Source organism: Melanerpes formicivorus, unplaced genomic scaffold (genome assembly GCF_026170545.1).
Source record: "Melanerpes formicivorus ecotype bairdi unplaced genomic scaffold, bMelFor1.0.p_v2 SCAF_24, whole genome shotgun sequence".
NCBI classification, from domain to species: Eukaryota; Metazoa; Chordata; class Aves; order Piciformes; family Picidae; genus Melanerpes; species Melanerpes formicivorus.
In genome coordinates, this window is record NW_027142376.1 from 10,150,836 (window position 1) to 10,165,297 (window position 14,462).

A 14,462-nucleotide genomic window follows, 5' to 3' on the forward strand; every position below is an offset into this window, starting at 1 on the left:
GAAGAAAAGGAAGAGGTCTGTCCTTTAAAGGAGCGCAGCCTGCATTTTTTTTTTCCAGTAAAATTTGGAGAAGAGCAGTATGTTGCAAAGGGGCATGTAAAAATTTAACCTAAACAGAGCTAAAATAAGCAGCAAACTGAAAATGCTTTTTAAATAACCTGTTGACCACAGCAAGTTGCTTTCCTACCCAAAATGAACTGACCTTCTGGCTGTCGCTATGTCCACGTGCCTCACAGCTGCTTCAAGACAGACTAGCTACTGCCAACTTACTGCTCAACGTGGCAGTCAATACACAACCTACAACATTCAATATTACTTCCTACTCCAGAAGCAGAGTTTATAAAAAGTGCCTTCTTGCTAACTTAACCAATTAGGGTACCACAAAGACAGAGGAATGGGCTAGCAATGGGTTGTCCTACTCTACCTCTCATACTGCCCACCAGCAACTATTGTGCAAATGGCTATTTACTCACACAGACACTGCCCTGTTGGCAAATCTGAAATCCTAAGCCAAACCTTCTTTCCCCAAATCACTTCCATATATGCAAAGTCATCAGACTGCTACGCCTGCAAGCATATTTTGAGACTAAAACTGATGAGCAAGCGGATTTCCAGAAATTATTCAATAAAATGCAGCATAATCCAGTGTAATTCCACTGGAATAACCTCAAGAAAGACCTTGGTGTTTAAAAGGAACCTCTGACTCTTTTTTGTTTTCTTTTTTGGAGCTAGAGCATGAGTTGGGAGTACAATAAACAAGTTGGGCTACTGCAAACAGCAGTTTATGACTGCACTAAACTGTTCCTTAAGAAACAGACCTTTGTTTGGCATTCAGGTATTCAAAGATATCAACCTAGAAAATCCAAAAGTACTCACAGTATCACAGTATAACTAAGGTTGGAAAGGACCTCGAGGATCATCGAGTCCAACCTATCACCACAGACCCCATGACTAGACCATGGCACCAAGTGCCACGTCCAATCTCCTCTTGAACGCCTCTAGGGACGGTGACTCCACCACCTCCCTGGGCAGCCCGTTCCAGTGATGAATGACTCGCTCGGTAAAGAACTTTCTCCTCACCTCAAGTCTAAACCTCCCCTGGTGCAGCTTGAGACTGTGTCCCCTTGTTCTGATGCTGGTTGCCTGGGAGAAGAGACCAACCCCTTCCCGGCTACATCCACCTTTCAGGTAGTTGTAGAGAGCAATGAGGTCACCCCTGAGCCTCCTCTTCTCCAGGCTAAACAATCTCAGCTCCCTCAGCCTCTCCTCATAGGGCTTGTGTTCAAGGCCTCTCCCCAGCCTTGTTGCCCTTCTCTGGACACGTTCAAGTGTTTCGATGTCCTTCTTAAACTGAGGGGCCCAGAACTGGACACAGGACTCAAGGTGTGGCCTAACCAATGCAGAGTGCAGGGGCACAATGACCTCCCTGCTCCTGCTGGCCACACTATTCCTAATGCAGGCCAGGATGCCATTGGCCCTCTTGGCCACATGGGCACACTGCTGGCTCATATTCAGGTGGCTGTCAATCAGCACCCCCAGGTCCCTCTCTGTTTGGGAGCTCTCAGCCACTCTGACCCCAGCCTGTAGCTCTGCATGGGATTGCCATAGCCAAAGTGCAGCACTCGGCACTTGGACTTGTTGAATACCATCCCAATGGACTCTGCCCATCTGTCCAGTCGGCTGAGGTCCCTCTGCAGAGCCTCTCCACCCTCCAACTGACCAACATCCACTCCCAACTTGGTGTCATCCGCAAACCCGCTGATGACTGACTCAATGCTGTTGACTGTACTGCTATAGTTACCCAAAACCATATTGCAGATACCTTCAAGTCCAAAACACAGGACAAAAAGGGATAATAAAAGCTGAACATTAATTCTAACTCAAAGCAAAGCACTAAGAAGTCCTCTAAAACTACCAACAGCTGTACTGACTACATCTGTGATCCTTTAGGCGTCATTATTCACACTAGAGATGGACAAAGATTTACTTACCATTAAAAACAAACTGAAATATGAACACAGCAATTTCTTCCCCTTCACTCTTAGCAAATTGGGTTCACCCAGGCCAGGAGAAAAAAAAATTAAATAAAAGCCTGAGAGACAGGTAATTTTCCCTTCTTTGTTGCTAAATTAAGTCATAAAAAGGTGGAAATTTGTATCACTAGCAGCAGTGCTATTTCTAAAAGGAACACAACCTTTTACTTGAACATGGTTTTTAAAAGCTCTAAAAGTACAATTGTGACCTTCAATGCTTTATCCACACAAACACACCACAGTACCACTCTCAAGCAAAGCTTATTACAGAACCACTTTAAACCAATAATCAACAGAATTAGTAGGCTGCCAGTACTAAATTTAGTAACACAAAGACCAAAAGCTAATTGTTCATTTTAATCTAACATGACTTTATCCCAGCTTAGCTGTTCAAATCCACCAGAGTATTTACTACTAAAGGTTATTATCAGTATGAAACAAACTGAAATGCTGGGAACTTGATACATGTGTCTCCATCAAATGGCTGGTCTCACTCCAAAGGTCAGTTTTACTGAGTGCTATAAAACTGACAGGATAGAAAGTGCCTTCTTTAAGTTCTCTCATTTCTCCTCAAAGTCCCTAAGAAAGTGGTAATAGAACACTTCCAAGTCCTGAGAGAGATCAACACCATGTATCCAAAGTGCTCTATTGTGGCTACCCAGCAACTGCAGTTCCACACAGACCTTTCTTTTCTACCCATCTTTATGTTAGCTAGATGTCTTTTAAAGTTTCCTACAAAGATGGACATTCTTGCCCATATCAACAAGGGAATTAAAGAAAGTCAGTATCTGTGTGAATTCTCAAATCCTGTCGCTTAGAAAGTTGAATTGCATAGACCATATGTTAATTACAGTTGCAAGGGACATTTGCAGGTGGGCTACCTGGTCCAGTCTTGCTCCAAGCAAAGTCAGCTTCAAAGCTGAAAGCTAGTCAGGCCAACGACCAGGCAAGCTTTACTCTACAACCTCTCCAAGCAACCCATTCCAAAGTGTAATAGGATGTTGCATGAAAACACATGTCCTAATATCCAATATACCAATACTGCATGTTGTGTGCGCTCCTCCTCGCCGTTTCTCTATGCTCCTCCAAGAAGAGTTGCACTCCATCTTCTCCATAAGCTCCCAACAGCCTGCTGACAGCAAAAACCTTGGGACAAGAATTGCTATTTTTCAAAAACCCTTCAAGCAACAACCTGCATACAGAGCATTTCTTTTATACAGAAGTCTTTATTTAATTAATATAATAAATTTGGACCACAACACTCCGTGCTGGGTTAGGAACTGGCTGGAGGGCCGAGCCCAGAGAGTGGTAATGAATGGTGCCACATCCAGCTGGCAGCCAGGCACCAGTGGCGTCCCCCAGGGATCAGTGCTGGGCCCCATCCTCTTTAACATCTTCATTGATGATCTGGATGAAGGGGTTAAGTCAGTCATCAGCAAGTTTGTAGATGACACCGAGTTAGGAGCAGATGTTGGTCAGTTAGAGGGTAGAAAGGCCCTGCAGAGGGACCTTAACTGACTGGACAGATGGGCAGGATCCAATGGGATGGCATTTAACAAGTCCAAGTGCCAGGTGCTGCACTTTGGCTACGGCAACCCCATGCAGAGCTACAGGCTGGGGTCGGAGTGGCTGGAGAGCTCCCAAACAGAGAGGGACCTGGGGGTGCTGATTGACAGCTGCCTAAACACGAGCCAGCAGTGTGCCCAGGTGGCCAAGAAGGCCAATGGCATCCTGACCTGCATTAGGAATAGTGTGGCCAGCAGGAGCAGGGAAGTCATTGTGCCCCTGTACTCTGCTTTGGTTAGGCCGCACCTTGAGTCCTGTGTCCAGTTCTGGGCCCCTCAGTTTAAGAAGGACATTGAAACACTTGAACGTGTCCAGAGAAGGGCAACAAGGCTGGGGAGAGGCCTTGAGCACAAGCCCTATGAGGAGAGGCTGAGGGAGCTGGGGTTGTTTAGCCTGGAGAAGAGGAGGCTCAGGGGTGACCTCATTGCCCTCTACAACTACCTGAAAGGTGGTTGTAGCCAGGAAGGGGTTGGTCTCTTCTCTCAGGCAACCAGCACCAGAACAAGGGGACACAGTCGCAAGCTGCGCCAGGGGAGGTTTAGACTTGAGGTGAGGAGGAAGTTCTTCACCGAGAGAGTCATTTGCCATTGGAATGTGCTACCCAGGGAGGTGGTGGAGTCACCATCCCTGGAGGCATTCAAGAGGAGATTTGACGTGGCACTTGGTGCCATGGTCTAGTCATGGGGTCTGTGTTGATAGGTTGGACTCGATGATCCTCGAGGTCTCTTCCAACCTTAGTTATACTGTGATACTGTAATTTGTTGTCCCAGCCTGGAGCTTTCTAGTATTGAAAACTGGAGGATCTACACACGAGATCCTAACCTGTTCCTTAAGACCTTAAAAAAAGGGGGGGGGGGAGGAAGGGAGGGAAGGGAAGAAGAGAGGGAAAAAAATCAGCTATTGAATGTCTTCTGAGTGATATACCCAAATACTTTACCCTAGTAGGAAGCATTTGAAATCTGTTAGCATCTCATACCTTGCCATTAACTTCTCATACATCACAGAAAGTACTTGTATACAGGAAAATAAGCCAAATGCAATTTATTAGCACAGCTTGTCACAGGCTGGAGAGCTGGGTGCAGGCAAACCTCATGAAGTTCAAAAAGGACAAGTGCACGGTGCTGCATGTGGAGAGGAGTAACAGCAGGCACCAGTACAGGCCAGGGGTTGCCCTTCTGGAAAGCAGCTCCACAGACCTCAGAGTGCTGGTGAACAGCAAGTTCTCCATGGGACAGCAATGCGCCCTTGAGGCCAAGAGGGCCAGTGGTATCCTGGGGTGAATCAAGAAAAGTATGTCCAGCAGATCTAGGGAGGTTCTCCTCCACCACTACTCTGCCCTGGTGAGACCACACCTGGAATGCTGCACTCAGTTTTGAGTTCCCCCAATTCAAGAGAGACAGAGAACTGCTGGAGAAGAATGTCCAACAGAGAACCTCAAGGATAATTAGGGGACTTGAGCATCTCCCCTGTGAAGAGACACTGAGAGACCTGGGGCTGTTTAGTCTTGAGAAGACTGAGAGGGGACTTGATCAATGTCTATAAATATCTGAGGGGTGGGTGTCAAGTGGATGGAGCCAAGCTCTTTTCAGTGGTGCACAGTAATAAGACAAGGAACAGCAGATACAAACTTGAACACAGAAGGTTTCACTTCAACATGTGGAGAAACTTCTTTACAGTGAGGGTGACAGAGCAGGCTGCCCAGGGAGGTTGTGAAGTAGTCTTCTCAGGAGACTTTCAAAACCCACCTGGATGCATTCCTGCACAGGTTATCTTAAGGCAAGCCTGCTTTTGGCAGTGGGATTGGAATGGATCTCTGAAGATCCATTCCAACCTCTAATGTTCTGTGATTCTGTGATAGAAGCAGTAAATGCCAGATTTCTCATTACACACAGAAATAACTATTTTCTGATTTAAAACCAGAGTTGATAATGGTAGCCTTCAGAGAAAAATGCAGTGAATATTTCTGTTTAACACAATCTATGTTCAGGAAGTCACTAGGAGTAATTAGACATGAAGGTAGTAACAGTAAGAGGCAAAGCTTAGTGTCAGCTGAGACCTACATAAGGATTCTGGCCCATACTAGGTCTTTGTGGCCCGCTGCCAGCACTGATCTGCCTCAACTAGGAAAGAAGCCAGTACTTGGTACCTGTGCCAGCTGCCCTTGCATTATACATCCAAGTCAGACCAGCTCAAACCATAGCTGGGCCCCACGAATTATATGAAGGTTCTTGGGTCAAGCCTGCCTTTGCAGCAGAGCTCAGGAAAAAGGATGTATGTAGCTGAGATAAGTTTGAAGAGTTGTTTCTGTTGGAGGGGAGGGAAACCTAGAAATATGCAGTTGAAGCAGAAGCACCATTAAGATCAAAGATTGGCTCTTCACCCACTTAGTAAAGAAACCAGGGTTTTCAGCCTTTCATGTCCCCGTAAGGAGACGCTTCCGCATTCATAACACCATGCTTGGTTAAGAATTTCAAAAGAAACATCTGCAAAGGTCATTTTCCCACTTCAAACACATTCTCATTACAAATTAGATCAACATCCCTCTCCTAAAAAGATGCTGAAATGGATCTGCCTGCCCTCAAATGCATCTGTTTCCTGATACGTTAAGGTATGAAAAATGTTACCAAAAGAGAATCTCGCCTCAGGTAAGGCTTACCCTGAGGAAAACCTCAAACCTTTCACACTTGCTTTGTAAAACAAGAAACTTTTTCAAATTAAAAACCCCTCATACTTTAAAAGCTGTGAAACATGAGTTTGCAGTGAACTGTAAATGGAGACATCACCCATTCAGAAATACTTCTGGCAATTTTCTACTTCAAATTTGCTCCATAAGAAGGGAGGCACAGCTCAAACGAAGTTTGGTTCTGCACAAGTGTGCCAGGTCCCACACAGGAAACTAATTACTTGAGTCTACACTTTTCATAAAGCAACACCCAGACTATTAAGTAGATCTAAATCATTAGAAAACCCATCTTCTGAGAATATTTTTCTTACTTTAAAGCAGAACAGAGTAACACATTAGATTCACATATCACACAACTTATTTGAAACAAACAAACCCGAATCAACCATTTCTAACTATTTATAACACATTTAACTGCTAAACACAATTCCCCATTTTCCCACTTAGATGTAGAATTTGCTTCCAAAGGAGGCAAGACTGTTTCATTTTACCTGTTTTTATCAGTTAAGATTTACTAAAAAGGAAAGAATAACTGAAAGGATGAATTAGGCTCTAAAACACCAAAGCTAGTCACTTGAAATGTGAACACTACTTACACCTGCCACATGTTAGCGTGACAGCAGAGTAGCTGTTAAGATCTTGACTCTTGAAAGATGCTTCCTGGATTTAGGCCACAGAAAAACAGTCTACCAAGACACAGACTCTTGACCTCATGATTGTTTCTGGAACAAGACTTCTGTTATACATAAACCCCCTATGCCTGTAACTGGTCTGCTAAGAATAGAAGAATACATCCATTTTCCCTTACACTTATCTAGGAAATGTATCCTGAAACCAAGGTGAAAAATTACATCTTTGAAAAAAACCCCACAGGTTCTGATAACATCAAGCAAAACAAACTACCTCAAATTTAGGAAAGCTTTCCTTAAACATGGTTTGTAACAGAAAATGCCTTTTACAAGATGGCATGAAATATATTGTCCTCCTTCCAGCTCCTGCCTTACTTTGTTGTTACTCTCATTCAGTGCAGCTTAAAGAGTTGGGTATTTAGTTAAGAACATAAAGTGCACTTTAAAATGGTAATTTGAGAAGTCATTCCCCTAAACTGACATTTGTTAATGCCTCACAGCTTCAGTAAAGAGCAGTACATTTATGTAGTGCATATACAGTCTACTCACAATTATCATTTACCATCTTTACCCATTTCTCTTTTACAGAAAAAGTTATGAAACAAGCAGCCTGTGCCTAAACTAACCTAAACACTGTCAACTCCAGATAGGTACCACACTTTCCCAGCCATCATAAATGGAATGCAGAGCTTGAAAGCCGTAACTTCACGATCTTTTTTCCACTTCAGCATCCAGCCCACTTTCCATTCATATTTCATCATAAAATTACCAGGAAATAGGACTGTCAAATACTGACAACACCAAGCAACTTTTGCTTTAAAGTAGCAAAATTATGCTTTCTACAGCATCAGACCAACCACCATCAGTTTGTGCAGGCTTTAAAGCAGTTAAATATTGCCTATTCATGCTAGTTTCTTGAAGGTTTGGCACTTAGCATTACAGATGAACTAAATTAACAGCTTGCTTCCTCTCTCTCCTTGAAAATGAATCAACACACACTTCTGGAAAGGTTCCAAATTCCTCAAAGTCCTTTTCAGGTCACCAGGAAAACAAGTTAGAGGACTAGACTGAAACAGTTTCAGGTCCTAAAACATTTAATGCTTTATTATAGGTCTTTGTGAGTCTACAAGGAAACATTTATACATCAGCAGAGAAAAATCCAGAGTCATGGTCCCCTCACTTTGAGACACTTGCACTGGATGACAACAAAGAGTGTTACAAGTAGCAAAAGGAAAGGTAAGGCTATATGGCTAAAAGCAAGGTGAGGACAGTGAGGTCTCTTCATCTCCGCCTTTGAACAACTTGTGATGTTAACTTGATTGCTCATGAAACAGAAGTCTTGGTTTTGTCTTAATTTATTCTTCAGCTGTGAGCAAGACAGGGCTATTTTCCACAGTCAGCAACGCAAGCACAGACTGAATCCCCTGCCCTCCCACCTAGTACGTTTCATAACTACAAGAGAGACAGAGGAAGTGAACTGGCTGCATGTTCCCACATCATTATTCTGGCTGAGGCACTACAGCTGCTCATGCTGCTGCACAAGACACTACTCCAGCTGAATGCCTGCTTTCCCTTAACCCCTGCCTCCCTGCAAAACACACACATGATTTTTCTGGGCCATCCCCCCAGAAAAAGCAAGAGAAGGAAATGAAGGGGGAGACAGCTTAAACCTGCACTGAAAATTTAACCACAACAGATGTGGCAGTGCTTACACCACAGCTCAACCCTATCTAAACTGGCATTGTTGCACCTCTTAGCTTTGTATATGCTCTTCCTTCTTCTGCTCAGCACTGGCACATATCTGTGGGGCAAATTGGAGTGCTCCGCTGCTGAGATATTTCTTATTACTCTTTGTTGTCAGGACTGTTGTATTTTCAGCTGGCTTAACATACTTAACCAGGCTTATGGTATGGTCAGACAAGTAAGTGTCAGTACAAGGTGGAAAGTAGTAGCAGGCTGAATGGAACAGAGCAAGAGTATGACTGCAACAGCAACAGCCAGCTTTAATCGCTTAAAACTACTACTTATTAGACTATAATACAAGAAAGTGTGACAGAAACTTTTCTCAGCTACAAACTAGTGCTATAATGGCTCCCTCATGTTCCAAAGTGGTAACACCACTGTCAGAAACTTAGTGAATATACTGATAGTCTTCTAGCATTATGCAAATATTAAGTTTCACTATAATCTATGTTAAAATTTTATTTATTCACCTTTTACGCTGGATCTCCCAAACTTTTCCCTCTGACTTCACCAAATAGCATCAATTAACCTTCAGGCATGTATACTTCCTTTTCAAGTCAGTAAGAAATTGCATTTTGCTAAGTGAAACTAACTCAAAGCCATTTTTATTGCTAAATACAAGACCCTGAGTCAAATAATGAAAGTTAACAGGATTCCATAATGCTTTACAGAAGCAGACTGCAGGATGTGGTCAGGTGAGAATTATGCCCTTCAGTTGAAGGTGGGGATTCTACATTTTGTGCCAAAAATAAGGGAGAGTTCTGAAACAATGGTTATCCTGACGAGGCAGCAGGAAAATTGACATGTATGGAGAAATGTAATGATGGGTGGAAGGATCAGAATATTTATTTGGTAATGCTCAAATAGCTTTTGTAGCTACAAGAACACATTCAGTATCATACAAATGGGTGAGGCTTGAAAAGCTAGCTTACACTATGTCAAATATGCAATGTGCTGATATTTGTGCACTAGCTCAAATCCTTGTCTAGCTCAGGGTGCAGTGGCAAGATGCTAAATTTTGACCTGTGACATTTTGCTTTATTTGAGCATATCTTGATATCTTGAGCATATCTTGGAGGTGCTGGAACGTGTTCAGAGAAGGGCCACGAGGATGAGCTGGAGCACCTCTCCTATGAGGACAGACTGAAGGAGTTGGGGCTGTTCAGTCTGGAGAAGAGAAGGCTCCCAGGTGACCTCATTGTGGCCTTCCAGTATCTGAAGGGGGCCTACAGGAAGGGTGGGGAAGGACTTCTCAGGATCTCAGGTAGTGATAGGACTAGGGGGAATGGAATGAAGCTGGAGGTGGGGAGATTCAGGCTAGATGTGAGGAGGAGGCTCTTCACCATGAGAGTGGTGAAGCCCTGGAATGGGTTGTCCAGGGAGGTGGTCGAGGCCCCGTCCCTGGAGGTGTTTAAGAGCAGGCTGGATGAGGCTCTGGCCAGCCTGATCTAGTGTAGGGTGTCCCTGCCCATGGCAGGGGGGTTGGAAGTAGATGATCCTTGTGGTCCCTTCCAACCCTGACTGATACTATGATACTATGTACAGTTTACCATGAAATGGTAGGTATTGTTATCTGTTCATATTCTTAGTATGTAAAATGCATGATGGCACTCACAAGGGTACTTAACTTTCAGAATTTGAAACATCTCCCTCATGGCTTTTGTTCCTCAAGCTTTCATTTTCTAGAACTTCATGTTATTCATGCTGAGAAATTACTGTCAGGAATCTCTTTTTCACATCTATACAATCCCAGAAGCAAGCTTTCCTTGGAAAGCTTCATAAATATTTCTCTTTAACCCTTTTTTTTCCTGTGCCAGATTTTAATAACTGAACATTTACTAGTGTGCACATTGAGAAGAAAACTGCACAAGCCACCTGCCATTCACTGGTTTTATTCCTAGAATTTCATGATAGCTACAGTGATACTTGGATGCACTTGAACTTTAGTGATACTTGGATGCACTTGAAGGAAATACATCTTTTATCCTGAGGCAAAGAAAAAAATGTGTGTTAAGGAAACAGAAAAACACCATAAGCTTACTCTCTAGTTCTTCTTTCTCAAAGTTTGTATTGATGGTAGAGCTAATTTTGCCCATATCCACAACAGCTTCTTCATCGTGACCCTGAAGAAAAGAGACAGAAGTTTAAGTTAAAACCAAATGGAACTAATTTTTACACCTATGTATATAATTCCTAGATATATCCTGCAGTTCTGAAGTTGTTGGTCTAAAATAGCACATTTTTTTTTCCCATCTCTAAGAAACTGAGAAAAAACAAAAGGTCACTCCAAATCTATCCAGGCAGCTCTTCAAGAAAGCATTACTGTGTATTGAAAGAAAAAGCATAACATCGACAGATGCACTGAATACCACACAACTTTCACAGTGCTTTTGAGGTGACTGTATCAGCGATCAAGGCACACATTTCAGGAGGGAGGAGGAGTTTTGCATTCAACAGCACTGAATCTGCTTCAACAGAATACCTGGCAACTTTAAAAAACGTTATGTAAGTGAATATCCAGAGATCACGAAGCTGTTTGCGTAGGGGACAAGTCCTGCGTGAGACTTTCCAAAACAAACGAGAACCTTCTGTGAACCAAAGGTTATACAAAAGGGGTGGCAAAAAGAATTGAGTTACACAACTGGGAGGTCTCTCCAAGACCAACAGTTTTGGAAAGATCAAAGCAACTGTTTTGCTCAGGTTTCAGACAGATTGTTAACTACACCCCTATCTAATTCACCCTTTTTTTTAACGCACAAAATTAGAAAACAACAGTTGCAAGATGATCTGCTCAGATTCCATTACTACCGAACCCATACCTATCATATCACAAAAGCACAGCATTGAAAATAGATATAGGCTCAAAAATAAGACTTATGCCCTGAATGTGTCCTCTGCTCACATTTAGCACATCACTACAGCAGACCTTTAAGCTCAATCTTGACAAAAATAAACCTCAAAACAACTGCGCAGCAGAAAACCAAATCTCATCTCAAACTTGACATCAAACCAGATTAAAGTTGCCTTTGTCAAAATGTTTGCATTCCTTAGAACACAGTTCATTAACAGCTCACAAATTACAGACTCTTGACAGGACTGGTTCTCCATAAGGACTGCTGCCTACGCTAAGGGTAAAAGCTTTCCATCACATCTAACTATATATTAACAGCAGGCTAACTGCTATAGAATACTGTCCCTGCTCTTTTCTGCTGCCTGGGCACACACTTTTCTCCTTAAGTCAGATCTATCAGTCATGAAGGCAGATACAAAAAGCTGAAGAACTGGATTTTATTTCATTATTTTTTTAAAACAACTTAAGTTTTCTATTGGATCAGTTCACCAAAGTGACTTTTCCTGCAGCCACATGACAGCTGGATCCACCACAGATAAATCTGATCAGCACTTCTGGCAACAGTCCACTGGTGCATTTACATTGATCAATGGGGGGAACCTGTGATAACAGCTTCATCAGGATAAAAAGGAAGCCTAAATGCCAACGTGATGCCCATCCACTTGAAGGGCCTGTTGGATGAGCCAGGGAATTACAGATGATAGGTTGGACTTGATGATCTCAAAAGTCTTTTCCAACCTGGTTAATTCTAATTCTAAATCAGGAGTCTTATAGGGACTGAGAACCCAAACAATGTTGACATTCACCTAAACTTTGATCTTAGAATTACCCAGTAGTGCAACTCTTTATATAGAAAGCAGATTTATTATGTCACAGGGATGTGACAAGGGTAAAAGCAACACACCTGTGTAAGAGCTATGGAGCTAAAAGATATTGTAACAATACCCACCAAAAAATAAGTACACTCTTTAGTCTCAATGAAACAGACAATATAGTATTGTATACACATACACAAAAAACATGCGTATCATTGCTGACTACTGAAGAAAGCCAGTTAAAGCATGCTGTCACTACTGCTGCACTGCAAAAGTAGAGTTTTGCATCTTTGTCAGAGAAGTCAAAAAAACTCTTGTGCACTCCACAGCCACAAATAGAAAATTCAGGTGCTTAAACTAAAGTCATGTCTGATGTCTATGGAAATGTGACAAGAGCCAATTAATGAAGAAGCAGCAGAAATGTGGAAACCATTATGGTAGTAAGATGGGAGTAAGTGGTACCTTCCTGTCTCTTACACACCACAACCAAACTGATTGGCCATTGGAATGTGCTGCCCAGGGAGGTGGTGGAGTCACCATCACTGGAGATGTTTGGGAAGAGACTGGATGGGGCACTTGGTGCCATGGTTCAGTTGATGGTGTTGGATGATAGGTTGGACTTGATGATCGCCAAGGTCTTTCTCAACCTGGTTAATTCTATTCTATTCGGCCCTCTACAAGATGCACTTGAACACTTGATGCACTCGAAACACTTGAACGTGTCCAGAGAAGGGCAACAAGGCTGGGGAGAGGCCTTGAACACAAGCCCTATGAGGAGAGGCTGAGGGAGCTGGGATTGTTTAGCCAGGAGAAGAGGAGGCTCAGGGCTGACCTCATTGCCCTCTACAACTACCTGAAAGGTGGTTGTAGCCAGGAAGGGGTTGGCCTCTTCTCCCAGGCAACCAGCACCAGAACAAGGGGACACAGTCTCAAGTTGTGCCAGGGGAGGTTTAGACTCAAGGTGAGGAGGAAGTTCTTCACCGAGCGAGTCATTCGGCATTGGAACGGGTTGCCCAGGGAGGTGGTGGAGTCATCGACCCTGGAGGCGTTCAAGGGGAGATTGGACGTGGCACTTGGTGCCATGGTCTAGTCATGGGGTCTGTGTTAATAGGTTGGACTCGATGATCCTCGAGGTCCTTTCCAACCTAAGTGATACTGTGATGCCTTCATAATGCCACTGGCCTCTGTCATCCCTATGATAACTTCCAGAAGTAAGGAAAAACCCAATTGCAACATGTCTTGGATCTTAACTTTAATGAAGATGAATTTTGCCAGCATGCTTTGGGGAAAAAAAAAAACACCAAAGAACTTGTAATGTGTATAAACTCAATAGTAAAAAGGTTTCTAAGCAGCAACATTAAAAAGCCTGAGTTAACTTTTTTTTTGAGGCATCAAGTATGTACAGCAGAACACTCAACTGCACTGGTAAGGCTGTAACACCACGAAGGAGTCATCAAGTGTATCTGCTTTCCAATTTATTTTGGTGACACAAATAGCAAATTATAGGATCATAGTACACTCTAGTTCACAGAAATACATATACAAACAAATCCTGCAAGTTACCAGAAAATTCAGAGACAGAAATAGATGAAGTATTACAAATCCCCTAAATTATCTTAAGTGTCCTAAGAGAGGAAAAACACCAAACACAAGGAAAACTATGAAAACCTCTTCCACAATTAGCTTCATGGTTAGAGCCACAGACTGATGAAATAGCCTGCACCTAACTTCTGCCCTGCCCCCAACAGTCCTTTTAGGACTCTTGGAAGCTTACCAAACACACAGGCTTTGAGCAATGAAAGAAGACAAGAATTTTTCCTCCAGATTATAAGAACTACTGCATGCTAATAGAAAATTCTGTTACAAACTGCAGAAAACACCCATGCAAGAGGACTAACTCTCAGTACTGTACTTGCTGAATACCTTATAGTATGCTATTATCTCCCTTAGCTGTAGTAACAAAGGTACTTTGCCAACCTTACACATACAGAAGCAGCCTTCAAAACCATGTGAAAGCAACATGTCTTTTGAGATTAGATTACAGAAAGGCATGCATGCCCTTGCAAACCATTCTATTACTATCTCAAAGTACTCAACATACGCAAAGACTCTTCCCAGAATAAACCATTAGCACCCACAAAT

The 14,462-nt window shown here is 42.9% G+C and overlaps 1 protein-coding gene across 10 annotated transcripts in view; it reads right to left on the reverse strand.

Moving 5' to 3' along the window:
• The window catches only part of SLC4A7 (solute carrier family 4 member 7), a 103,051-nt gene that overhangs the window by 55,988 nt on the left and 32,601 nt on the right, over positions 1-14,462 (reverse strand). For all 10 annotated transcript variants that reach the window (XM_068152884.1, XM_068152889.1, XM_068152880.1 and 7 more), the window contains exon 2: positions 10,696-10,777. In XM_068152884.1, the coding sequence (XP_068008985.1) occupies positions 10,696-10,777 (82 nt within the window). The remainder of the gene's footprint in view (positions 1-10,695; positions 10,778-14,462) is intronic.